Source organism: Nothoprocta perdicaria, unplaced genomic scaffold, assembly GCF_003342845.1.
Source record: "Nothoprocta perdicaria isolate Ctin4 unplaced genomic scaffold, notPer1 scaffold_20, whole genome shotgun sequence".
Taxonomy (NCBI): Eukaryota; Metazoa; Chordata; class Aves; order Tinamiformes; family Tinamidae; genus Nothoprocta; species Nothoprocta perdicaria.
In genome coordinates, this window is record NW_020455205.1 from 5,305,437 (window position 1) to 5,332,674 (window position 27,238).

Below are 27,238 nucleotides of genomic sequence, written 5' to 3' on the forward strand. Positions count from 1 at the left end.
GTCTGAGGATGAACCTCTATGCTCTGCAGCCCTTGATTTAGGAAACTTGTCCTCACAGTGCTTCTGGTATAAACCTGTTGAACCAGTGGACGAATAGATCTCCTATCTGAATCTGAGGCTGTGATCTGCAAGTCAGAACTACTCATCAATCCTCCTGATCATTAAAAGTCAACCTCCAGTTAACCTCCAGTGCGTGTCTCCCGGCATGTCCTCCCGACCCGACCCGTAAGAGTGGCTATGTGTTGGAGTGGCAATTCCCCTCCAAAAATCCTGCCCGACCAGTTCTCCCTCACACGGTCACCAGGAGACAGGGTTGGCCTTCCCATTGCCTGGAATTCGACATCACAAACACACCAAGAGATGCAGGAGAAACCTCTGGGAAAACTAGGATGTGTGTTATGAAGCAGAGGAATCATTATGTGATCTATGAGCTAGAAATACTGCTGTTCAGCTCGTATCAGCACACAAGCTTGTGGAGGTGGAAAGGAACTGGCTTGTCTGACTTGTCCCTAAACGTACAAGAGATGATGAGCTCTTCCTCTAATGAATTGCGAAAGACAGCTTAAAATCTTGCAGAAAATGGTATCTTTCATCTTGAAAAGATCAAGGGTTTTGCTTTTCACACTCTGGGAGAATACGAGTAGCTCTTGGTGAATCCTGGGGAAATTATTAGCAGGCAGAGAGCAGAAGCATCTGTTAGGCAAGATCGGAGCAGGGCCTCTGCAAGGTCAGTCCAGGTGTTTCCCAGTACTATTTACCTTAGCTACAAGGCTGCCTGCAGAACACTTGCCTTGCATGAGAGATGTCCCCACAGCTCTATGGTTTACTTGGTTCAGCCTTCCTTGGAGATGGAGCAGAAAGGGGGCAAAAAAGGAGTCTTTTCTCTATCTATGGGGCAAAAAAGGGGTAAAGTTTTCTATCACTTTTTAGACCACTTTGAGCTGCATCTGTCCAAGAACTTGCCTGGTCACTGAACCCAGCAAGTTGTAAAGGACTTTTCTAGAAGCCGAGATGGCTGTGTGGCTCCTTAGTGTCTATAACCTCCTTAAACGAGAAGAAATCCTCAGATAACTGCTAAGCTGCCTCACTGGTTGCCAGGCTCCACAGCTAGGCCTATAAACTAAACCCTACACATGAAAATCCTTTAGCAATCCTTTAGCAAAGTAAGCAGACTTTAAATAGTACAGCGAGCAAATTCATCAGTACATTAATGGAGACATAAAAGTAAAGGAGTAGTGAATAACATTTAGATCTAGCAACTCTCACTCTAAATCTAATTTCATATTAATTACTTCCACATAAAAATGTAATTATTAATTCCATACCAAAATGGAATAGTTCTTGCCTTTCCATTTCAGGTATTTTCTAAGGCCGTATTTTCTAAGCTGGCACAAACCCAGGGGAAACCAGCTCTGGAGCTGGCGAATGCAACAGTGTAACGCAGAGACACTTGCCCGCAGTAACACTGAAACCTCAGCTCCAGATAACGCCAGGCCAGCGGTTAAGATGAAAATGTGTAAGCAGAAAAGCTGCACTTTTTTGTGCATCTCTAAATGTTTGCGTGTGTCTTTAATGAAGGAGCACCCGAGTACTGTGTGCGTTCCCCGGGTAGGATAACCCGGAGCCACAAGGCCCATCCCTGGTGCCGGCTGGACAGGGATGGAGGGGACAGGGCTGCCCGGGGCTCCACTGGACCTCTGCGTGTCTAACGGCAAACAGGCTTCCCTTCAATCATCAGTGGAGAGGGTGAAAAAAGCAATCACGTATCTTCAGCTTCCTAGCAAGAATTGCCATCCTGTAAAGTTACATATTAACAATAACTTCATTTTGCTTGCATTTCAGCTAGCGTGTTTCAAACAGTTTTTTTTGTTTTGTTTTTCTGGATACATACTTCATTTCTGTGGCTAATTAGCGCTTGGGAATAGAAAGCAACTGTTTCCCCCTGATGGGAAACAAAAGCCCACAAGGTAGCTCTGAGGTTGCTCTGAAAAGCCAGGAAAATGTGAACGGCTGTTCCTGGTATTCTGAATGAAAGGAAGGGAAAGGGTTGGGATAAGGAAGCCACGGAGAAAGGGGAGATTGGAAACCAGTTTGAATTACAATTAAAAAGAAGGCAGCACGGATAAAAAATAGAGTTTAAAAAAATGACTATATTGTCATCCATCCACAGAAGTGGCTTTAAAAATGTGCTTGTTTGCTAGGCTTGATTAAAAAGAAATATGAAAATAGCTAATTTTCAATCAAAATATAAAGAGTATAAATGCCTATCATTTGCCTCAGATGAACGAATTAGACCACCTAAAAATATGGTAAAGCTCCTTAGCGTCAGGTATTTTCAGGAGACATTTTCTGCTCTTGGACTCTGGATTAACCAAGTGAGGGGTTAGTGACTTTCTAGCTTGCTTGGGGAGTGAAGCCTGGCTTTGCAGTGATCAAAGATCACTGAGGAGATATACTAGTTATAGAAAGCAGCCAAAGGACTAAAGGAGTTGTAATCTGTGCACTGCGTTTATTCTAATTGCTTGTTTCTAACTAATGTGAGATATCCAGATGTTTTGCTACTGGGAACTGCAATTTTGTAAATAAAATAATAAAAAAAAAAAGAAGTACCGTGACAAGCTGCACTTTGCAAAACCTCACAAAAATCAGCTTTAGAAATTTCTATAATCAAAGACAGACAAAAAAAATCTCAGAATAGCCTCAGCAGATATAAAAATAAACAAATATAATTACAAATACAGAAAATTAAAAGGGAGTAGATGTTCTCTTAACACAAAGAAAGCTGCCTTTCAGAAACTGCAAATCTGACCATAACAGTATCTGAAGGATCATTCAGGAAAAAAAGGGAAACAGAGCAGAAATGATTAAAATTACAGAAGAGCTGAACAGTCTGCAAGAGCTGAACAACGCAAACTGAGGAGAGAGCCTGAAATAAAAATGAAGAGGAAGACTGTAGTAAAACAGTGCTGTCAGGTCTGTGGTTTGATACTTCTATAGTGTGATTACCCTGTGGAGTACAATTCAGGAGTGTAATCATGATTTTACAACATAGCTACAAATGCCTGTACATGTTTAGGTGTTTTTCTTTTATGGGCTTTTTTCATTCCTGTAGCACAAGAATTAAGAGAGACTTCTCAATGAATTCATTTGTATCCTGCTATGCAAATTATCTCATGACCTCATCAGCACTTCCTTGCTTTTAGTATTTTCTTACTGTTTTGAAAACCTCGCATCAGTGCTCTGTGAAGTGATATATCCAGCTGAACACTATTTTTTCAGCTTCAGAAGCACTGAGTCGCCGACACAGGTAGATGGGATTTGGCTCCTGGTCTCAGCTGCTGCCTGTTCTCAGGGGCGGGATGCAGCTCCCCGCTCAGTGCATCCAGCTGCAGGAAGCAGAATTACACGTCCTGTGGCCCTGCAGTTGGGTGATCCTCTCTCTAATAATATTAGAGATTGTTCTAATTATAAATTTAAACTAAAAAAAGCATCAGTGAACAAATGTTTCACTTTTTATTGGTAAGTATATTTATGTTGTGAGTTTGTGATAAATGTAAGCCTGGAAAGTCAATAAACGGGTGTTCTGTTCATGGCTCTGCTGTGGGCTGCTATGGGAGTGGGTGCATATCACTTATTTTATCACTTTATCATTACATCAGTATTTTCAATCCAGAAAATCGTAACTTACGTCTCCAGAGGGGGAATCAAGATTCCCACTGAGCCATCTCAACGAAGATCATCAGGTATGGAGTGCATTGTCTTTATTAGTAAGTATTTTGGTTTATTAACATATCTTGGGAGCAAGATAAAATATATTGTCTTTTAAAGAGAATTAAAATTTAATATGGTCAGATGAAACAGATTTTTTCATCATAATGAGCACTTCTAAAAGGTTTCAAAAGATAGTTGGTTTATGTGGCAGTAAAGGTCTTCTAGGGAATATGTCTACTTGGTAATCAGAAGAACAAGAGAAACTTAAAGAAATTAAGAGATAATGGGATCTCTAGTGATATAACCCCAAATTTAGCTTTTATGTGTATTTCTGGTAATGCATACTTAACTATTTAAGCATGTGAGGGGTAGTGTTCTTATTAAAGTTTTTCTAGTTTAAATGTGGCATGTGTCCGAAAATTCAAGTTTGCAATCTCCAGTTAAAAAAAAGCTCACTATTTTTAATATTTTTATTTTTAATGCAGAATTTTCTCTCTGAATTTATGCTATTGCTGTTGGCAGGGAAGAGGAATAACATCAAGTTCTGTCTGAACAATATAAAGGTCATTAAAGTAATCAATGGTTTATTCTTTTTAAAAGGTGAAGATCTTATCTATCTCATTTCCTTCCAAAACTAGTACATAAAACCAGTCACAGCCTGGAACTATGTTTGCTGCTTAGCTGTAATTGTAGAATGCAGGCCAAGATACCTAGATGTGATTGTGTATTCTGACGCAACTCAATCAATTAAAGTGGAATTGAATAGATACGTTTTGATCTCCTAGTCTCTAAATCACTTGAATGACTAGAAGTACAGAAGATGGTTATTGCCTTCTATGCAATGGCTCCTGTTGGAGCGAGGCAGCAGGCTGCAGAAACCCTTCCTAGCCGGCTCTGGGTGCTTTGTTGGGGTGATGCTGTTCACCCAATACCCCCAGGAGGTGAGGTGCTTCCCAGAGCACGTGGGAACACGCGTGGTCCTGCAGGCAGATGATCTAACCTGGATAAGCAAGAGTAGCGGACATCTGAGCGGGGAAGAAGGAAGAGCAAAAGCTTCAACAAGAAAACTTTGCACTTGGGTTTCTAATGTTCTAATGTAATGTTACTTTTTCTTCTGCTTTTACTGGGAGTATTATTTTTGTCATATGCAAAATACACTTGGGAGCATCCCCAAAATCCCTAATTTTCCCAGCTCTCACTTTAAAACAGGGTGGTGAGGGGAGAGAGACAAAAATTCCATCCTGTGGGTTTTTCTAGGGGAGAAAGGCACAAAACCAGCCTGGGCCAGACCTGCAGCAGGTCTGCACGGTGGCGGTGCCGGGCAGCATCACATCTGTCCCCAGGTGCCTGCCCGGCCCCGAGTTACGAGGCCAAGGGCCCAGGTCCTGCCCCTCGGAGCAGGGGCACGCGGAGCAGTGAGAGATGCTCCCAGGTTCTGACTTGCTCCCTTGCTCAGGAGTGAGCTGTTTGTGTGGCTATTTAGCTGTCAGGAGTTAAACAACTCAGGTCTGTTCCTGGGTGTGCCTAGGGGCTTTGCTGATGAAAAGGAAGACAAGCAGGATAATTAAGAGCCTCCAGAGTTAGGCAACAGCTTGGTGAGGGAAGTCTGAGAATTTCAAGGTGGATCCACACAGAAACATGTGGGTTTGACTGTTTATTTGTTGGTTTCGGACAATGAAGGTAACCTTAGACCCCATACTTTATGTGAGCGGTAGCGACAGCCCATGGAGCTGCAGTACCCATCCATACGTGTCTGTTGCTTCTGCAGGTGTGTGGAAGCAGAATGGGATGTGTGAGCTCAGTATGATCTCTGGCCTAGCTGCTCAATGTAAAATGAGAAAAATGCAACCAGTTAATCATGACAACAGTAAATGAAGGTTATGGAGCTGCATTAATGCTCGAGTTGGCTCGAGAACATTTGTGCTGGCTATTAAATTTTAAATTCACAGCCTGGTGGTCAGTGAAATCAATCAAACGTATCTTCCCTGCCAGAAGGTTTCGTGAAGAAATAGGGGCATGAGAAACGAGTCTAGTGAGAAACTGTGGGAGATGGATAAAAGGCTGTTTGAAGAAGACTCAAGTTACCACAGCAGAGACAGGCTGCAGAATGAACTTCCTACCTGCATAGCTTGCTATGGAATAGGTTTGGGGCTTATTGCTGCTGCTAAACTAGTGGGAAGCACAGGAGATTTGACTTTCTGTGGATGAGAAAGGTAGTCATAATACAATTAAGTAAAGAGGCTTTTTGTCAGTAGATAAAAAGCTAGTGACACAAGTTCATTTGTAGCTATGGACACTAGTTACCATGCTCACTTTCAGGAAATCATTGTCATTGCTTTGTTTCTAGCCTATACAACTTATAGCATTGATCATCTTAGTCTGATGTGCTTACTCTTGTTTATTTTATCTGTTTTGATTGTAGAAGAACAACAGGGGTTGGGATATAGTAAGAAAGCAAAAGCAATCTGGTCCCCAAGAATTTTAAGTGGGGCAGAGAGATTTAGTGAGCAAGAGAATGTACCAGATCTTATTAATACTCTGTTGTACAAAGTTCACTTGTTAAGAAGTGAATAAAGAAATAAGGCCACCACCCAGATTTTGTTTTTCTGCAAAGATCTAATAAGAATCATGATATTAGGGACAATAACTTATTATTCATCATAGCAATTTGTTAAAGTGCTATGAACTTAAGACATTTTGAGCAGGGTACAAAGAATGGAAAATCTTAGCTAAATGAAATAATGATCTCCTTTCATATAGCTTACTGTGTGAATATTTCTGTAACAATTAAAAAGCTTGTTGTTGTGAACTTAAGCAGTCTGGAGACCAGGCATGTATGGTGGGATATCCAGGCCTCATATGAGTCATGAAAGAATCAGCAGACTGCTAGAAGCATAATCAGCTGTGCATTAAAATAAAGAAGATTTCAAGCCTCTAGAAAGTAGTTGGAAAAGGCTAGTCAGTTGATAGCAGGTGGGGAGGCAGAAAGCAGAGCTTGTTTTACTTTCTGTATGAACAAAACCTAGTCTTTACTAGAGATCTCCCATGCAAGGAAGGCTCTGATGTGAAATAATTGCTACCTTTGCTTGATTTAAAAACAGTTTCCCCAAATAGCAGTGATCTGAAAAGTTCTGCCTATCTCGGGCTCAGGCTGGGACAGCAGAATCTGAGCAGTGTCCCCAGAAATGCAAAATCCAGACTCTAAGGATCCTGGGTGCACACTGCAGTAATGAATTGCACTTTAGACAATATGTCTGTATAATGCTAGAAAAAGAATTCATTGCACTAATGAAAAGCACAGTGCTGAACCAATTATGACCTATACAAACTATGGCTGAGAATTAGGACTAGATGCAATGTCTGTAGAGCTTTATTGTGTGGTGCTTGTGCATCCTTCATGTGGATACTTGTGACCGAGGCAGAGTGCTAGACCACCTAAGGCCTGGTTTCAGGTTTGGCACATCAGCTCAGCGACATGAAGAGTTCTGAAAGCAGCAAGAGAACTGAAGACTGGTTTCTTTTGACCTTATATCTCCTGACTCAGTCGACCTGAAGCATATTGTAGAAAGGCTCTAACATTGACTTAGTGTTTCCTGGATGTTTCTCTAACATTGACTTAGTGTTTCCTGGATGTTTTAAAAAAAAAAAAAAACTATGTAAGATCCCGCAATTTTTCTCTAGCTTTGGAGAAGTCTCTGTGTTGCTTGTGAATTTTTCTGTAACTAGGAAGGATTTACATCCCTTCCTAGTTAATAGATGTTCTGGTATCCTGTCTCAGTTTTATGTCTTTCAATTAAGCATCTCAATTAAGGCATTAATCTTTTCTGAGAAGCTGCCCATTTTCATGGTAGGAATTTCCAGACTTTGAGGCTAGAACTGCATATTAAACATGGCTGCAACTGCTGAATAGCTTGAAAAGTCTTTGTGGGGTATGGAAGGTGTGAACGGAGTGTGCTGGCACAAGCTGAGCTTTCTTTCAGTTTTAGGCCTCTGCATAGGAAGCCTATCTGAGCCAGACATGCTATGAAAACTGCCCGGGACTGAGGCACTCTTGCATCACCGACACTTCCAGAATTCTGGTACTTGGCTATAAGAAGAAAGGCCAGTCATCGCCTCTGACATCTTAATCTTGTTACTTGGTTTCATGTCTCTAAAGGGATTTAGCTTTGCAGAGTGTAGATGTGTGAAACTCAGAAATGAGCCTCTTCCAGATGAGCTCAAGTTGCCTAAACAAACTTCTGCATTTCTTAAATTCTCTGAAGGCCCATTTGAAGCATGGTGTGAGTCCTGCAAGTCAGTAAAAGCCTCCTGGGAGTTGTTCAGTTCTTTCTGAATTCAGTGTCTTGAAGAACAGTTAAATGAAACTGCTTTCTTGGGCAAAGTAAACTAAGAAGCTTTGCTAGAAGACCAACTTGTGTATTGTGAAATACACAAGCCCTGTGTGTTTTTTGTAAGTAAGGATACATAAAGTAACTCCTGTGCAGGTAGTAGGTTTGTTGTTTCACTTTATACCTATTTTGGTTTAACACTTAAGCTTAAGCTGGCATAGCTAGTTTATCTGCTCCAAATCTTGCTTTTCTGCACCTAATGGTTTCATGGTCTCCTCTAGCAGTAATTCTCTTGTCCCACATTCTTTGATAACTGACGCTGCTTTTCCCTAGCTTTAAGGTGCCCAAGGAAGTCTTCAATCAAAGGATTGACCTTATACCTCTCAAACATATACACTTTTCTGATGAACCTAGAAGCAAGTGTAAGGATATCAGGATTGCTCCTTCACAGAAATGACTTGGAAGCAATCCAAGGTTTTCTTCAGCTAAAGGCAGTTAAATATTATCAGCTGCCTCACATACTGCAAAAAGTCTTTTCACTGGCACTGTGAAGCATTTTCACCTTCTTATCACTTTTCTTGGCTAAGTACTCTAGAATCTTTACAAGCTGCCTTGCCATATTTTAAAGAATTCATTAACTTCCCATACAACTAAAGTTGTATGATACACATTCACCTCGCCATACGCAACCAACTTTTAGGTGGTGTAAGATTCAGCATAGAGCTGGAGATGCTGCTGTGAGTGAGGGTACCAGCTCCTGTTGCTGCTGATAACGGTGCCTGGCAAAAAGTATTTGGAAATTCCTTTCCCTCCAGCCCATTAGTAATCACAGATGAGGAATTTTTGGATAGAATTTTGAACTAGTAGTTCATTTAAATACTACAAAGGGATTATGAACCTTGTTAAAATCTATTAATAATTTTACAAGAACAACAAATATTTTTCAGAAGTATTAGGGCTTTCCTTATCTACCACAGCTTGTCAGCTCCAGTACTAGTTCTAATAATGGTACGTGTAAATCTTGATGTCTCTAAATTCCTTTAGTAAACAGAGGAACTATGCCGTGCTGGCAACTTTCTGCTCTCTGCCATGTGTCCTATTGACAGTTTGGGTAATATATTAAGCTACAATGTGGGATTTTTCCAGTCAATTACATTTGCAATAGTAAGCCAATAAAATGTATATATTTTAAATGAAAACAGTAGTGTAGCAAGGTGATTCCTAACCATTTGTTACTTTCCCTTCCTATAAGTTGTCTGCTTTATGTGAAGATACCTCTGTTCTTCCCCACAAATTCAAATCTCTGTGAAAAAATCAGCAATCCATCCCCTCCACCCTCCCAACTTTGCCTTGATTTCCAGTTTTCAGAACAAGCTAGAAAAACAAGAACTGCAAAGACGCTGCTGCTGTTTTGCACACTAAACTGCTCTGGAAATTTTGGCAAGCAAGTAGCTTTTCACCTGATAGGAACTGACCAGTACTACTGAAACCAATTATATAATTCACAGCAACTTCTATAAATGTTCAAAAGAGCACAAATGTAATTGACCTCTTTAGAATTAGCAATACAATTCACAATGAGAACTAAAGAAACCTACTTAAAAACATTCTCTGTGGGTGCATACGTGCTGCTACGAAATTATGAAAATGATCTTCTAACAGCATATGTTTATACAGGCTTCATTTAAATATCTTAAACCCCACAAACCATTGATTTGAAATTCTGCTGAAATAATGTCTTTTAGAAACTCCAGTTTGGATATCTGATATCTTAATGACTGCAGCTCAACCAAAAGGCTTGTTTTAACCAATTTTTTCCTACAGAACTGTAAGATTTGAACTGGAGTTCAGTGCAGCATGTTTTAACCCCCTCACTTAATTCTACTGATGAAATATCTCTATTTTGTTTCTCTCTACAGTCTGACAGCTCTGAGTGCTTTGATTTGATTAAATGTGTGGAATATTATTAAAAATGCATTGTAATTAGCATGAAATTGTAACTTTCTCAAGCTTCACAAAACTGCTGAGATGAATGTGGCTACCACTTCAGCAGTGATGTTCTCTGTCACTAGATGAGATAATGAATGTCAGTCTGCCAAAGACTGAATAAACCTGCACATAGCTGAAAAGCCCACGTAAGCACAAGATTTGAAGCTGTATATATTTCTACTGATCTGAATCTGCCTGTTCCAGACTGGTCATACCATTTAGGGAGCAAGCTCAGTCAACGGAACATCCAGGATTTCAAGTACGGCTTGTGCTGTTGCAATCCTACAGAATAACCAGGATTTCAAGCACAGTCTGTGCTGCTGCAATCCTGAAGAGATATTATCACGAACCCGCGACCTTGTTTGTGCCAGCTCCACTAGCATTTACAAGGGAGTAACAAACGCTCTGATGTCACTTGCAAAATTCTGGGGGGTGGGAACTGGTATTTGGTATCCTAATTCAATAGCAGCACAAGCTTTCCTCTGTTTCTTGTTGTATTACTGCCATCTCTTTCAGATTTAATTTTATATTCAAAAATATTTTTATTGTGAACTGTAAATCTAAGTATACATATGAGATAGTCTACAAGGTCTTGATATTCCAAATGATATTGCAAATCAGCAGCAGATTAGCAAGTTCTCAATTAAATAAGACATACTTTACCTACCAAATCTGGTTTCAGTTTGTAGGTCAAAGGAAGAGAATAAAGTATGGAGTACAGGGTTGTTACCACAGAAGAGGTCCAAGACTGTCTAACCTCACGGCTTCTGGGAATGCGATCAAGGGTGAACTGGAAGAGAGCATGATAAGCTGAATTTTAATTTCTGGAAGAATATTGTTTTTCTAGAGAAGTATTGGACCTGTTTGAATGTGAAATCTTCTCTTAGGTGCTGTACTCAGTGTCGTGTGTAGCACTTCTGGCAAAACTGTACAACAAAATACCAGAACTGCTTATTCATTCATTTATTATTTAAATATCTTTTACTGTTACTTCCTAAAACTTCCTAAGGCAATAAACAACTTGGCTAGAGCAACTTCATTTCCAGTATGTTAACTTCGTGCCCCATCTAGTGGTTAGTGTGACACATTTCTAGGCTTGATCAGATTTAATCCGAACAACATGACTGTTCTGTCTTTTTGCCAAAGAGTTTCTCAATTCACATCCAATGCATATTACTAAAAGTGTAACAGCAAATACCACCATCCTTTAAATGACTGATCAATGAGTCTTATCAAATGGATAAGAAGAACATCTTTTCCTTAAAAAGTTCAAGAAAAAGTCTTGGTTCTTTTCCAGTATAAAAGGTGTGTTCTTTTTGCTTCAGAACACAGCATGCAGTTAACAGCACCGAGGCACCCTGTGCTATTCCCTGGTACTTTTACCTTGACCTAGAGGAATCACATGGAAGGACACGCTGCCAAATCAGCAGGCAGCCCTGAGGGCGGGGAAAGTTCTGACTGTTTAAATGAAAGACGAACTCATGAGCTGCAATGCAGTGTTCAGTGATGTTGACACATTTTTTTAGATCTGGACAATAGCCTCTAACTTCATACGGGACACCAAGTCACTACTATTATTATGGAACTCATGTTGAAACTGGGAGACTCCGAATGCTGCCACAAACATTGAAAATTCTTTCTTTTTTTTTTTCCCCCCCTCCAATCATACCATTTCTAATCGATGTAGCTTAGCCCTGGTGATTTATAACTGGAAAAGATGATGTTGCAATATTTGCACATCAAAAATAAAGATATCCTGAATAACAAAAGCTGGCAGCCTTCTTAGATGTAGGATGGAAAAATGCAGAATATTAAGTTCTTTCCTTGAGTGAAATGTTTTTTCAATGCAATAAGTTTTAATTATGATGATACTGGAAGGCATTAGCAGATAATACAAACTATTTGCTTTATGTTTTATTTGCAGGTGTTGAAACTCTGACTGCACTAGTCTGACAACAGTATATGGAAAAACAAACATGCCCCCTGCTCCCCATTCAGTAGGCATCTGGTTATCACCAGCTCTCCCTTTCATAGAGCTCTGGAAGAGATCAAGTGATAAAGGAGAAATGCCATAAAGTGGAGTTTAGACCCCTGTAGTACCTTTTAATAAATAACTGTTGTTAAAGTATCTATACAAACTTAAAGTAGCTGCAGAGTATAATCTATAAAGGTGTCAATAACTGAATAAGACTTACATTTACTTGGGGAAAAGTTTTTAAATAACTTATTTTTCACTGACATATTTTGCTCTACAAACCTAAAATTCTTCAAGTTCATAAACTTACAAAAGAAGAAAAAAATGGAATATAGTCCCAATACGAAGTGTGAATGTTTTTAATGTAGCACAACAAAACTTCTTGATTTAATACAGACAATTTGAAAGCATGGTAACATAGAACCATTTTGACAGTGAAATTACCTTTCAAAAAAAAAAAAAAGGTGTTTTTTGCATTCACCATGTTCCCTTAGGCTAAGACCAAACAATAATACTAAAGCCTGCAATAAATATGGATGATAGTGTAGCTTTCAGGCTTCAGTGGACACACCCCTCACGGGAAGAATGTAGCTAAACATTCTCTGCTGAAGAAAACAAATAAAAAAACGCATACAATTTTCTTTATCATGGAAAACTGATTTCAGCAAAATTTGGTAGGGATCCCTTGTGGCATCAAAGTAGAAATCTACTTGTAAGATGCAAACACAGATCAAACTTATTTTATCTATATTATTCAAAAGAAAAAAACATGCTTGAAACTTTGCATGCAAATGTCTGTCTTTTATGTTAGGACTTTGACCTACATATCAACCAACTCTTGAATATTAACTTGGCGGGGAACAGATTTTCTTCTGTTTACATTAGAAATGTAAAATTAGACCATTTTATCTCCTATTGTCTTCTGTTGTTGCACTTACTTTCCATTACTTCTTCAGCAGAATCAGAAACTTTCTCATTACTTGAGCCAGATGTTTCAGGCTGGCAATTGAAAACTGGTTGACTGAGGCACTGCAATTTTTAAATCAGTGATGTCCTTTACCTAGTTAATGTTGCTCTGCAAGCATGCAAGGAGAAGTTATGGAAACTTGGCACTGCTGTGACTTATAATAATGTGCTCAACTGAACACACAACAGTCTTTCTAAAGGAATTGGGTTTATTTAGTCTCCTTTCATGCTGAAGAGTAAAATCTCCTTGCATAGTTTCTTTCACAAACCATAAAATGGAGAAGAATGTGTGGCTGGAAGAGCATTATGTAAAAGCTAGTTAATCTGGTTACCCATCTCAAACATGGGAATTTGAGGAAAATGAAGGTGTAATTTAGAGCGAAGAATGTAGGTTGAGTTCCTCAGTCAGAAATTCTAAGTGATCCTTCTGCTGCTAGATGTGGTCAGCAGGAGCTGAAGCAAAATCTTTATTTTGAGGGCATCAGCTCTGGAGGAACCATGAAGAATAACCTTGATTACAGGTTAAAAGGGGAGAACAGAGAGGCCATAGCAGGGCAGGACACCTTTCATAGGAGGCACCTAACTTGGTGAAACTACATGATTTTCTTTTCAGGAGACTTAGTAGACAGAGAGGTAATACTTCATTTCTCTGAACTCTGTAATTTTCAGAGTTTTCCCATTCATTTATTCAAGGCTGCAAGAAGCCACTAATAAATGACTTTTAAATATCTTAGGCTCTATAGCACCACCTGTGCCAAAACATATGGTAGCTGAAAGCACACTGAAAGTTAGCAAATATTGGAAGAACTTATCTTCCATTTTCCCTCTGAATATTTTTGCTGAGTGGCCAGTATGCACGGGAAAAAAAAAAAAAAAAAAGAGAGAGAGAGAGAGAGAGAAGGGAAGGGAAGGGAAGACGAATGGCTAAATGAAAATGAGTATCTCCTATATGTTCCTCTAACTTTTCACCTTCAACAAAAAAAGTACATGATCCTATTAGCAGTTGAAGGCATAGAGAGTGGAAGTTGCTTAGTAAAATGACTTGTGTGAAACTATAATATTCTAATGATTTATCTGAAGTGATACCTGCAACATTGGTTACAGTAGATGAATTACTTTCTAATTAGCCTTAATCAAACTCTCATCCTTAGCATGCAATGTCCTTATCTAGTTCACTTTCATAAGAGTGAAAAACAATGTGGAGAGAAAGGTAACTGAATTTTAGCAAAAGTGGTTATCAATAGCTATGAAAATGAAACAATAGACACTGATCTTAAAAATCCTATTCAAGACACTTTCATGGTGTCATGAATTACTATGTTATATTATGATCAGCTTGTCTTACAAGAACATATTTAACAAGTTACCTGGGAATTGGAGAAAGTTTCAGCTCTCTTTTGTTCAAAAGAACGTATTTTAGCTTCACTCATCTTATCTGAGTCTGCGAGAATATAATGTCTAGGAGAGTATGACTCTGACAAACAACTAAGTAACCTCAGGATTTCTGTTGTGTGCCCACCTGTAAAAAAAAAGAAAAAAGAAAGAAAAAAGAAAAACTGCAGTTGGTATATGAAACATTCTGTAATTTCTAATCTCCTCAGCTGAATCAGTCATTTTTCCTTTTAACATTTATTGGTGCTCACAGTATCAGTCAAACTCTTTCACGAGTAAAGGATTCAGCTAGAGGTTGTTTGGGATTAAATGACATGAATAAATTCAACTCCCATTGAAGCCACATCAATGGAACTTTTTCAGCTCAGGGAGCTTGAAACTGATTCACAAAGAGGAAAACATTTGTTTAACGGGAAAAATCATCAGCAGTTACGTTGCAGTCCATACTCGAAAGCCACGACAGCATGGGACAACTGTCAGGATGAAACCACGGCAGCATGATCCCCCTGAATAAAATTATTTAAAGATAAAACTATCTATTTAAGATAAAATTATTCAAAAACAGTGTCTCATTACTGATGGAACTAGCTGATAAACGAAACCCGTGGGCAGAAACCCAAGTGCCAGCTATAGGTGTGCACCAAAACAAGCCGCAGAAACGGAACCGCCGTTGGTGAAAACGCCCCAGGGGCCACGCGAGCCACGAGGGGGCGGGGGGCTTGCCTCGCCCCGCCCACCCGGACTACAACTCCCGGCAGGCAGCGGGGCCGCGCGCAGGGATAACTGGGGTTTCGTCGCGCGCTGCCTGCCGGGAGCCGCAGTCTCTGCGGCGGCAGCCGGAGCGGCCCGCGCCGCGGCCGCCCGCCACTTACCGGAGCCGGCCACCACCAGGAGGCTGAGGGGAGGCGCCCGCGGGCCGCGCCGCCGCCTCGCCAGCAGAGCCGCGGGGACGAGCAGCAGCGGCAGGAGGAGGGCGGCGGCGCCCAGCCAGGGCAGCAGGGCCGCCATGCTGCGGCCGCGGGGCCGCCCCGCGCGCAAGGAAGGGGGGGGAAGGCGGGGGCGCCTCTCGCCCGACGGCAGCCGGCGCGGCTCAAACCTCCTCCGCGGCGCCAAGCGAGCGGGGCGGGGCGGGCCCTGCTCAGAGAGCGTTGGGGCTGCTCGTTGGGCCGCGCGGCCGTTGGGGCCGTTGGTGCCGTGTGCGCGCGCGCGGGGACGCGGGCAGTGCGCGCCCTGCTCGGAGGGTCTTCCCTTGGGCGGGTTGCATGTAGCAGTAATGGCCAGTAAAGCGTAAGAGGCTTCTTAGGCTACAGCGGCGGGGTTTGTGTCCCCGTAAGCGCTGGGTGCGTTGCTGGGAGCAGCAGAAATGGGCGCCTGCCGTCGCCGCCGCAGCCCTGCAGCCTTCCCGCGGCGCCGGGCTCGGCCGTGGCGCCCCGGGGGCGGCGGGCAGGCCCCTTGGCGGCGGCGGGTCGGTCCGTGGTTGGGAAGTGCGCGCGGGGCAGGGCTGTGCGGCTCCCCGGCACACTGCCCGCCGCAGCGTGCAGGAGTAGCCACAGGTAGTCTGTGTGTGTGGAAGTACTGTCCGCGCATAACCTGCGATAATGTGCAACAACCAAGCATGCTAATATTTTGCTACCTCTCCTGATTTTTTTTTTTCCTAATGCTGAAGCTTTTTTATTTCAGTAAGGAATGTGGGGCAGCAGATCGGTGTGTTTTTCATCTCAGTCAGCATCCAGCCTTTGTTGGGGAAACTGTGATGATTCAGCCACTGGACTAATCTCAGATGCACATTTGCTAGAAGAGTAAGATTATGTTTTATGATTTGGAAAGAGTAAATTTCAGCAGAGCTGCCTCATCGCTCTGCTTAAATTATCTGCCAGGGAGCCGGGCCCTCCTACTAGCCTTGGAACTGGGATCTGTGACTCCGGAGCTTGGAGGAGTGGTTTAGCCCCATTGCCCACAGGCTGACGTGACAGGCGTGCGGCTGAGTGTTTGCACCTCAAGTGCACAAACACAATAGACGGAGCCCATTGGCATTCTTTGTCAGTCACCTGCCTTCTGTGGCTGTTTTCCTGTTCATTCTGAACAGGTTGGCCTTCTTGTATCCCTGTCAGCCTTGGCAGCTGAATCTTTATTGTTTTTAATGAAAACTTATCCCAAGCATAGATTACAGAAATTGCAGTACAATTTACTGATAAGACATACTGTTTAGCTATGACTTACTGTCTTAGGATCTTAGGATATTTCAGGTTCTTGCCTCGCAGTTCTGCAGATCGTGTTTTGTCCTTGTTTGTATCAATGCCACCTGTAACTTTGCAGTTTTCTTAAATCAGAGACTCTTAAGAACAATGTTAATTTAGTAAGGTCTGCTACCCAAGTGAATGACCTATTTGCAGAAAGCCACACACACACAAAAAAATCCCTTCCTCCTAATATTTTTTGACATTTGGGAACAACTAGGCTTTAACAGTTTTGATGATGATCCAGGATTCAATGCCTAATTAGCTACATAAAGCTAATGACTAGGGACAACAGAGATGCACATCTTTAAATTACACGAGGAAGATGGAAAAAAAGCACCACAGTCCTTTTCCAAAGAATAAACATATATCATTATTGTAGCCCAACTCAGTAAGTCGTAAACCAGCTCAATAATTTCTGTAGGCTGTTAAAATACAGATTTTTTTTTGTCTGTGGTGAAAGTACAAAAGGAAGTAGAATTCTTCAACAAAAATAATGTCCCTAATTTAAAGTACATCCTAGTTTACCAGAAGGAGTGTGGATAGCAATTGTTTTTTAAGATTTTTTTTTTTCTGAAGCATTTTAATATTTTCCCTTTGTTCTTTTTCCTACTGCAAGAAATATTAAGGGAATGTTTTTAATTAATTATTTTACTCAGAGAGGCAACCCTGGAATTTCAATAGCTGTAAGTAATTTAAAAATACATTAACTTATTTTCCCCTTCTCACACTATGTAATCTGTATGTGTCCCCATTTTTAAATAGAGTTCTTCTGTAAGACTACTTGATTAAAATCATTAAAAATGTGATTTAAATCTAATAGTATTGGAAAACTGTTTTTTTTTCTTCTCCCCTAGGATACGTGATTTAATACAAGAATAAAAGTTAGTGATGCATACAGGGGAATGCTGCTTCTTCAGACTAGAAAACTGAGGATCTACATTCTTTGAACTCAAAGCAAATACTTTGACTTTCAAGAAGTCTAGGAAGTAAACCAGTAAGTTTGTCTCTCAGATTCACAGAGCAAGTGCTGGCAGCCCCTACTCATTTTGAGTTTTGCTTGAGAAGGAGCACAACTTTCAAGTAGTATCCACAGCAGATTGTGAGGCTTGAGGGAAGAGTCAGTTCAGTGAGGCTGCTTAAAAAAGTGTTTAAAGATCAAAGTGATAGTCTGCATCCTAACTGCAGCAAAGCTTTACAGATATATCTGTGATTTAGTGTGTATGAGAGGTATACATACATATCGATATAGGTATTTTTTCTTGAAAATGAAATGGAGTATGTGCAGATCCCATTTTCAGGAACAGACTTCTAATCACATTTTTTCATCAGTAGGACCCTGATTTTTTCTTCATGGTGGCAACTCACTGCATCCTTGATGCACACAGCCTTATAAATCAGGGAGATTTCAAGATGTAGCTACAATGAATGAAGCAAGCAGGTAGCTCTGCGTTCATTTCAATTTATTGCATGCCCAGTGGTGGATTTCTGTCTATTCTGTTAAGGTTTATCAAAAAACAGCATGTCTTCCAATGTCCAGGTCATCTTGTATTTAGTTTGTAAAATTAGTAATATTGAAAATGTACATGTAATCTGTTTGTTCTAATAATGTGTGAGAGGAAGCAGTGCATTTGCCCTGAAAAGTGACTTAAGTGACTTATGACTTTGTAAAGTGACATAAGTGCAATAATTAAAAGGACTGTCTGTGGCATCTCTGCTACTCATCCAGTAAATTAGCTTTGAACTTTAATGTCAACCACTCTTCTTTTAAATACTTGATCACTATTGTTCAAAGGGAAACCTTGAACATCTGGGATAGGAAGAAAACAGGCTCTTAAAAAATACTATAGTCATTTTTTATTTGCCACTTGCAAGACACTGTGGCTGAAGAAAAACCTACTGTTCTTTGAATATGTGCATATTCTCTGAAGAGGCTTCCTAGGATATTTACTGCATTAAATTTCTTCTTTGAAAATTAAAATGGTGAGTTTTAAATTGAAATGAGGAAAATTTAACGTTATGTCTAATTTCCATTTCTTTTGTCTCAAACAGGAAAGATTGCAATTAGAATATAAGCAAAAGTATTTTTCCCCTGAAGGAACAAGGCATGAATTGTAGACAGCTTTCACAATCAGATGGTAATTCACACTCTGACATTTCAGATTTTTTTTTGGATTTTAACCATCAAACAAGCCAGTTTTTCCATACAACCAAAATTCATGTTTTTCTAATTGTCATTTTGAATGATTATTTTTGATTTTTCTTGTAATTATGAATTCTAAACATAGACGTATGAATGAGAGTGGTTAATATAGAAGTTGTACTTTAGTAGCAAGGCAGAATACTTGTTCAGATAATGTTTGCTATTGATAGCTTCCTAGATGATTAACTGTTTTAAAACTACAGATCTATATGGTTGAGGTTTGCCAGGCTGGAATATTTACTCCAAAATAAGCTAAGTCAATAAAGTAGCTCTCTTGGACAAAGTCTTCATCTAAATACTCCAATGGTGTAATTTTGTAGTAAAATATATCAGAAGGTTTGTTTACGAAATTCCCATTGACCCCATGACCCTTGCACCAGTAAACTTGGTGCTGTCGTTTTGTTAAATTAGGTCGTTTTGTTTTGTTTGGCATAGAGTACAACTCCACAAACAGCTTCATCAGCTCTGCAGAGGAATAAACTAGCAAAACAATAGGAGGTGTTGGATGGGGAATTGGACAGGAACCTCTTCAGTTTTGTTACAGGATAAATTTTAATGTGAAACAATTTACCACATCCTTGGTCATGTATTTAAATATTAGTTTCGGCAAGGTAACTAAATATTAGAAGTGATTTGAAAAACAACATACTCTATATCGGAAAACTTGAGTTCTGCAGAAAGCAAATCCTCTAGATTTATGTGCTCTTGATGTTTCTGGAACTTATGTTATATTTTTGAAGAGAAAAAGTTCTGACAGGGTTTCTAATGACTTTTCTTTAGTATTAGACATGCAGATTGCATCTGAAAGAGTCTATAATAATAATATAAGTATGAAATTTTGCAGTTGAGGAGGAAAGAGATTTTTAATTAAATGGGTGGACTAGACCACTGTAGACCAACTAGGGGCAGGCTGGAGAAAGCAGCTGAAGCTACTGGCTAATTGCACTTGGTGACAGAACTGGGACCTGTTAGAGCCCATCTGTGAAGAGATTTGTCCCTTGTAGCACAATTGCTCTCAATTACTTTGTGATGAGTATAGTTTTTGTTTCTTGTGAGTCAGAAATGTACAGAAGTTGCTATCATTACAGTTATTGATATGTAGTCTTAGAAGTCTTGATTTATATCTGTAATCAATAACGTGTAATATTTATGTTACCATTACAGCTAATGTGATACCTCCTGCTATAATGGTACTTCTCATGCATTTAAGCTGTTTTTAGTATTTCTTTAGAAATAATGATGCAGCTTTTGCAAATGCATCAGCTTTGCTTGCCTAAATATCCCAAGTTATGGCCCAGATAATGAGTTTTTTTTTTTTTTTTTTTTAACTATTAAAACAGAACTTTCTCCTTTTCACATTTGCATTCTTTCTATTGCAGTTCCTGGTGGCGTTTTTTGCTGTCTAACTCCCAATCTGTTAAAGTCAATGGAATGTGATGACTCTGTTGACTCACAATGGAAATAGAGATGCTTGCAGGGGCTGGCCAAGTTGATATCTATATGATTGTGTGTAAATCTTTTGAGAGAAAGTCTGACTTGTCCAGGCTGTCCACACTTCTGTGCCCTGCAGAACACAGCACAGTGTAGCTGGGCAAGGACACCTGGGTCGTGCTTAGGTCTGCCTGTGTGCAGGGACTCTTATCCAAATTATCCTGAATCTGAAAATCCCACAAAAGTGGTATTTCCTCTGGGGTACAATCTCCATTTAGAGAGAGGGGGGAAAAATAATAAAGGCCTCTTGAGAGAAATTCCAGGTAAGTAATATCTGTAATTCACAAAATCCCATGAACATGTACTGACAGTAGGTTCTCTAAGCATTCCCTGTAGAAATGTTACAGCAAGGCATGTGTGTATGTGTGTGTATATATATTTATACATATATACTTATAAGTATATATACTTATATATACTTATAAGTTATATACTTATATATATAAGTATATATACTTATATACATTTATACATATATATTTATAGATATATATATACACACACACACAAAATAAGAGTAAATGTACCTCAGTGTAAGGAAACCAGGATGTTGTATTTTAGAGCATATTAAGTAGCAGGAGAATTACATGGTTCACAATTTCACAGTATATTTGTTATCTTTCACAAGGAGTTAATTCAAGCTAATTTATAATGTTTACCTAATCTGATATATTTTTATTGCTGAAATTCTTCCACCTTAGCATTTTTCTAATGTATGTTAGACATGCAGTTAGGATTATTTGGTTATTTTTATGTTTTTCTTATTTTCTTTTAAATTAACTTTTGGCTTTATATTTAAGTCTTCTCTAATATTTGAAACATTTCAGCAAGTGAATAGAGATAGTGTTGCACATTAGCAAAAATACATACGGTGCTGGCCAGTGTAAATGGAAACCTAAAAAATAACTCACCTATCTGACAGGCAACCTTTAGTTCTGTGTTTTAGCACTGGTGTATTTCAAATTCCTGTTTCTTTTCCTTTATGTGTTTCTTATCAGGACTGTTGTCCAAGGTTTTAGCATGCAACTTACAGCACGGGGTATAATTGCCTTCATATGGCTAAAACTGCATAGAGACGTATATGGAACAATAGGCAGATCAAGGCCTTGAAGATGGGGAAAATCATTAAACATGTGGATGTAAGTAGAAGCCATATTTAATCTCTAAGAAGTTAGGAGAGTTTCGATACAAAATTTTTAAACTGCCATGCTAACAAGCAGAGCTATAAGAACAGGGTCTTTGGTATAAGACGTTATTAGTATTAAAGTAAAGGTGTATAGAACATTCTGGAGCCCCAGAGCCGATGAAGTTCAGACTTCCTTGTGAAGAATGCATTCTACTGCTTTGGTATCTACTCCAAAGCATGGGATGAAAGGAATCTAGTGTTTAAAAGAGATAGTAATTTAAAAATCATATTGTTCTCTGGAGAGAGAAAAAAAAAAATATATATATATAGTTATTACATATACTACCGATTACTGTAGTATAGAAATATTTGAAGAACAGTTTCTAGTTTACTTCTTCATTTTAATGGATTTGAACAGTATTTAGACTTGCTTAACTGAGCAACTTGCTGAGTGTCTGCTCAGTTTTATTGTTCTCTCTGTACAGCTAAGTGATTTTCTCTCTTCAGTACTTTCTCACAGCAACAAAGGAAGCAAAGATCACAAAAATAATAGACAACTTTTTGTAAATCTTAAAAATTGACGTGGATGTGCAGAGGAAAGTATCCTGTGAAGAAACTCCATAACCTTTTTACTCTAATGTATTGGACATGAGACAGTGTTACTGAGCCATTCGCTCTGCACTCTGGTGCATTCTGACAGGGGCATAGTTAAGGCCCATGCGGCTGCCCGGGCTTGTGCCAAAGTTCAGACTGATCTAAGTGCAGCTGAGAAGCTTTTTAGCATGCAGATGAGCTGAGTGGTGCTAGCCCAAGTGTGTGCTCTGTCTGCTAACCTGATGTGCTGCTTTTGAAACCCTGATGCTGTTGTGTAAAACACAAAACCTGCTGTCAACAAGCACTCCTTTGTTCTTTGCTTATATTATGGTTTTCTAATTAGTGGTCCGAATATTAAGAAAAGGCATTGCTCTGTGCCCCTTGCATGTTGAATAGTTGGGAAATAATTTGTTTGCTTTTAATACTGGGCAATTTGACACCAATTTCCTGCTTTTCAATTGTGTGCCATTACAAAGTGCATTTTCTCTCAGTTTCTGCCATTCTGACATCATCAGATTCCTGTCAGTCCCCCATTCCATAGGGTCCTGGTTGCTAAGAGCCTTGGCCCTGGCAACGCAAAAGGGAGGATGTGCACGGCAAGAAAAGAAGCTTGCATTATTTCAGGCTTCCTCCTGCTGTTTTTGGTGTGTTTCATCTCACAGATTTGGAAACTGGGAGCTCGTTTTAATCTCAGAGCTCTCTGGCTTAAGCCTTTGGGAAGGGAGTGGTTTCCAGACCTCCAGTTTGTTGATCCCAAAGATGCATCCAGGTGCAGCGTTGCTCATTAAAGAGCAAATGCCACATTCAACAAAGCTGCCTTGCTGCCTGCATTGTTGGGCTTTGTGAGAGCCCATCTGAAGGGAGAAAATGCATGGAGGAATGTAAGGTGAGCAATGAAGGAAGCCAGGAGAAGACAACTGTGAGGAGGAATTAAAATAATGCAACAGAAAATCACCAAGAAACAGATGATAAAGCAGAAAAAAAATGAGGAAATGGAATAACCTGGGAAAAGGGGAAGAGATGGCATTTTCGATAGTTCTGTGGCTCGTATTCAGCACATCTCTCAATACGGTTTGATGTTTTGTGATAGTGCTGACATGATGTGTCAGCATAGCAGTTTGTAATGCAGCAGCATGAATTCAGGGTGCTGTTTTACAGGTCCTCAGTAGCTTCTGCCTGGTCAGAATCAGGACAGTACCAATAGCATGAGAAATGCTGCAGGTGAGAAGTAACTGGATGAAAGAGGCAGTGTGATGAGAGATAAATGGCAAAGACAGGGGAACGGAAAGAAAACTGAAGAGGAGGAAAAGGTTAGCGCCCAAACAGTTTCCAGAAACAAGCCTTTGTTCAATTACTGGGAATAGGTATCACTGTCAGAGCTGCTGTTGCAAATGGGGAGGTGACAGGAGCCAGGGAAGCTAAATGAACTGATCTGGAATGAAAAAGGGCAGGTGTGTTTGGAAGAAATGAACTAGAATAAAGGAAAATGAAGGTATTGTTTAGTACAATGCTTCATAAAAATGTGATGGGATATGACATAGTGATCTAGGCTGAGAAATTAAGATTCACATTTTATCTGAATGGATCTGAGCCAGTGTGTATCAACACACAGAACATGTCTACTCTAACCATTTTTTTTCCTAAGAGAATTTGTGGGAGAGGGGATTTTTTTTTTAACTGTAATCCTTTGATTGGTTGTTTTCCTCTTCCATTCACCATGTCCCTGATACTTTTTTTTTTTTTTACCCTTTTTGGCTCTTCTGTCTTGTGTTGTCTGAATTAAATGCTGTCAAACTTGCTACTACAGTTTATTGGCTTTTATGGGTGGCCTTAGCAATTTTTGGAGGATGGAGCTGTTTTTTTTCCTCACTCACACTAGTGTAACTCTGTTGGCTTTGGTGGAGTTGCTCATGATTCACATATTGTGAAAGAATTGTGCTTGATCTCTTTTATATGATCTTTTACTTCCATGATGTTTCTGCTTACATGTATAATTGATTTTCTGGGAATTAACTGCTTCTGCTCACGGGTAGACCTAGGAACTTCCTAAGATGGAAACAAATTTCAGCACTTTTGAGGTCACTGAGTTCAATCCACGGCTAGCACAACATGATGTTATATAATTTATTTCGGACTTTGCTTTGAACATTTATTAAAATTCTGTTTTAATAAATTTCTGCTTTACTCTAATTGGTAAATGTGGACAGAATGTAGTTAATCCTATTTAAATTCAAATCAGCAACTGAAATAATTTTTAAATGCTCCAAAAGAATTTTGTTTTCTTACATCTGCATCACTTCCCAGTACAGTAGCCTTGGTAAAGGCTTTGTTCCTGAGAGAGGGTGGCTCAGCTCAGAGAAAGCTTGGTTTCAAAATAAGAGGTTTACTTAGAAAATGAGTGCTGTGAGGCTGCCAGGCAGTTTTTTATTCATGGTCACATTTCTCCCACAGATTTTAGTGGGACTTGCAAGCAATCATCTGACAGCAAACTTGATCTTCCACACCCGAGGTACCGCACTGAAAGTCCATTAGCTAGGGAGAAGGCTACGGATCAGGTGTGTACAACTCAGCTGAGTATGGATTGCTACAGATTGTGACTTAGAAATGTTGGACTATCTCCTCTTTAACACTCCAGTTTAGCAGACTCATTCCTTTTATGGTCAAATCTGTCACTAACTCACAAAAGTCCTGGGCCTGATAGGTATGAAGCTCAAAATACAAGAAGCAGCTTTCTTGTAATTAAAGCACAGAGGATTGGCAGTGCACACCCCACCCCCTTTTTTTTTTCCTTATAGTAGTGTGAAATGGAGGTAATTTATCTGAAGCCAACAGAATTATGCTGTTATCTACAAATGCTGCTGCGATATCTCCATGTCCTGCATATCTGCCATTCCATAAACATGGAAAATAACTTATTCTTTGCATCTTTTTTTTTCCCCAAATCTCTGCTGTACACCTGACCATAGGCATCCCCACTGCTCTTGCTTCTCTTTTCTGCAGAGCTTGGCTCAGAAGTTGCATTTGGGACTAGGGAGCTCCTTGGCAGTTCCCGTTTTTCAGTTGCAACTTTGCTGTGCAGCAGCTGGGGTGGAGGAGTGAGACTCAGGTGTGTGAGTAAGAAAAGCCACCCAGCTACTGCAGACTGTGGCAAGCAAGAGGCTGCACCACTGCCCTGGGGGTTGTTTATGCCACCCTTTGGCTTCTGTGTTTCAGAAATAGGTCCTCTGGTTGCATAATGCAAGCGCAGTAAGCCTAATAGTTTTAGCACTTAGATTGACTGGAAATGTAGAGAGTGATTGTATAGTCAGTTGATGCAACACTCTGTAAGAGTACTCTCTTGCTTTTACACAGCAAGTGTCATGCTTCCTGGTGATGCTGGGATTGCTGTAGGCAGGCAGTGTGGACTGAATGTGTTTGCTCTGTGTCTCTGTTCAGGGTTTCTCAGCTGAGGACATCCAGGCTGAGGCTGGCACACAGGTGCAGTAGCATCCCACCAGGTGCCAACAATCCCAGACAAATCTGGACACTCTTTAGAATCTTCTCAGAGAGTGTTTCTGTCTGAAAAGAGGACAAGCCTAAGACACCAGGATGGGTGATAGGGATATCCCAATCCTGTCCCTATCACCAATTATTTATCTGCAAACTCTCATGTTGTCTTCATCCTGCAGTGTGCTCCCATGAAGAGCAGTTGCCAGCCCAGCAGCCTCGATGTATCGTTGTCTCTGAGCTCTGCAGTGAGCACTGCTCAACCCAGTTCCCGGGATGTTGAAAGGCGCCTTTGCCTCTGGTCATGACGCGCTGCGTGCTCCGCGATGTGCTAACCGTGTGTTGGTTAGAGATGCAGCGAGGCAGGTCCGACTAGTTTCACCCACGCAGCACGCTGGGCACAAGGAATCCTCTGGAGACAGCACACTGCGCCGGCCTGCCGCGCACACTGGCAAAGGCCTGGTTGGCCTTCACCTTGGTGCTGCCTAGTCCTGCAACTGCACAAGGCTAGGATGCGTTGTTCCGAGCCTGAGATCCCTGGTGGATGGTCTCTGGCAGAGCACTTTGTTCGTTTTAAGACATTGCCACAATTTATTGTAGAGACTCTGTGTCACAAGCTGGCACATAACAAACCTACCTGCTTTGATTGTTGCACTCTACTAGAACGCATATGACCTCAGGCAGTTGGGAGAAATAACATCTTAAAACACCGCAGCTGAATGTGCTGGAGCTTGTTGGTCAGAGCCCTTAGTTCTTAGCGTGTGAGTGGGAAGAATCTGCCTGAACCTGCCTCTCCCGATATTCCCACAGGTCTGAGAGTGACCGTGCCAGCCCTCACTATCCTTTTAGACCCTCTGTGATCCCCAAAGGCTGCTTCTTGTCTTGATGGAAGTAGTTGTCACAGTTGTTTTGAGCTGCGAAGGCAAGCAGCGTGTTTAAAATAGTTTGAAAAGTCAGTGACACTGGACTCGGGCAGCGGCCCACCCTGCTCGCCTCCCGTGGGTGCCGTCCCCGTGGCGCCCCGATGGCTCCGTGGGTCACGAAGCAGCAGCCAAGGTGGGGCAGGCCGGCCTCCCTGCTCTGCTCTGCGCCAGGTACAGCTGCTGGGGAGGCACGGCTGTAATCTAGGGACCCAAGCATACAAGTACTCTTACTGTTAGGTTGTTTGGGGGGGGGGGGCAACTTTTATTTATTTTTTTTATATATATATATATACACACACACACACGTGTGTGTGTATCTATATATGTCTGTGTGTATATGTGTGTGTGTGTGTGTATATATATATATATATGCATAAAAATTCTTCATCTGAAGTATTGGGTATCCTTAACAGGTAAAGGAAATTTAAGCAGTTGGTAAAGGATTATATGCAAGGGAGAAAAAAAAAAAAGTCCATTAATTTTAATACTTAATTTTGTCAACATGATTTTATTATGTGATATTTGTATTCTATATAGCTGTTTGAAAGTGTAAAATGAAAAATAATTTGACAGTATTTCATTTTGAAAATAACAAATATTGGCAATAGTTCTTGTATGGAGGGTATATTACCAGTGATATGTTGTCCAGTGGCAGTGAGGAGGGTTTCTGGGGCACAAATGGTAATACCAGCTTTTTTCCTCTGAAATAGCCTGGGTGAGGGGATGTTGATGTGTGTGAAAGGCCCAGAGCCTAAAACTTTGCTGGCAGGTGAAACGCTCTGTGTGTGTGTGTGTGTGTGTGTGTGTGTGTGTGTGT

At 40.5% G+C, this 27,238-nt stretch overlaps 2 protein-coding genes and 1 long non-coding RNA gene across 9 annotated transcripts in view; 2 read left to right on the plus strand and 1 right to left on the minus strand.

Moving 5' to 3' along the window:
• The window catches only part of CNN3 (calponin 3), a 48,789-nt gene extending 33,462 nt beyond the window's left edge, over positions 1–15,327 (minus strand). Inside the window, exons 1-3 of one of the 2 annotated variants that reach the window (XM_026037865.1) lie at positions 15,234–15,327; positions 14,337–14,488; positions 10,696–10,818 (exon numbers count right to left, since the gene is read on the minus strand). In XM_026037865.1, the coding sequence (XP_025893650.1) occupies positions 10,696–10,818; positions 14,337–14,399 (186 nt within the window). In that variant the 5' untranslated portion in view covers positions 14,400–14,488; positions 15,234–15,327. Of the gene's footprint in view, positions 1–10,695; positions 10,819–14,336; positions 14,489–15,233 lie in introns of those variants that run through there. The other variant, XM_026037864.1, reaches the window with a different exon arrangement.
• Positions 3,374–10,761, plus strand: LOC112946115. Its single transcript, XR_003249156.1, has 3 exons — positions 3,374–3,519; positions 3,674–3,743; positions 10,711–10,761. It is a non-coding gene; the product is annotated as an uncharacterized LOC112946115 (long non-coding RNA).
• A 597-nt stretch (positions 15,328–15,924) lies between the features above and the next one.
• The window catches only part of TMEM56 (transmembrane protein 56), a 29,408-nt gene continuing 18,094 nt past the window's right edge, over positions 15,925–27,238 (plus strand). For 2 of the 6 annotated variants that reach the window (XM_026037943.1, XM_026037949.1), the window contains exons 1-4: positions 15,925–16,160; positions 17,456–17,595; positions 17,931–18,039; positions 18,651–18,736. In XM_026037943.1, the coding sequence (XP_025893728.1) occupies positions 18,706–18,736 (31 nt within the window). In that variant the 5' untranslated portion in view covers positions 15,925–16,160; positions 17,456–17,595; positions 17,931–18,039; positions 18,651–18,705. Of the gene's footprint in view, positions 16,161–17,455; positions 17,596–17,930; positions 18,040–18,650; positions 18,737–21,290; positions 21,432–27,238 lie in introns of all 6 variants that reach the window. The other 4 variants (XM_026037947.1, XM_026037944.1, XM_026037945.1 and 1 more) reach the window with 4 other exon arrangements.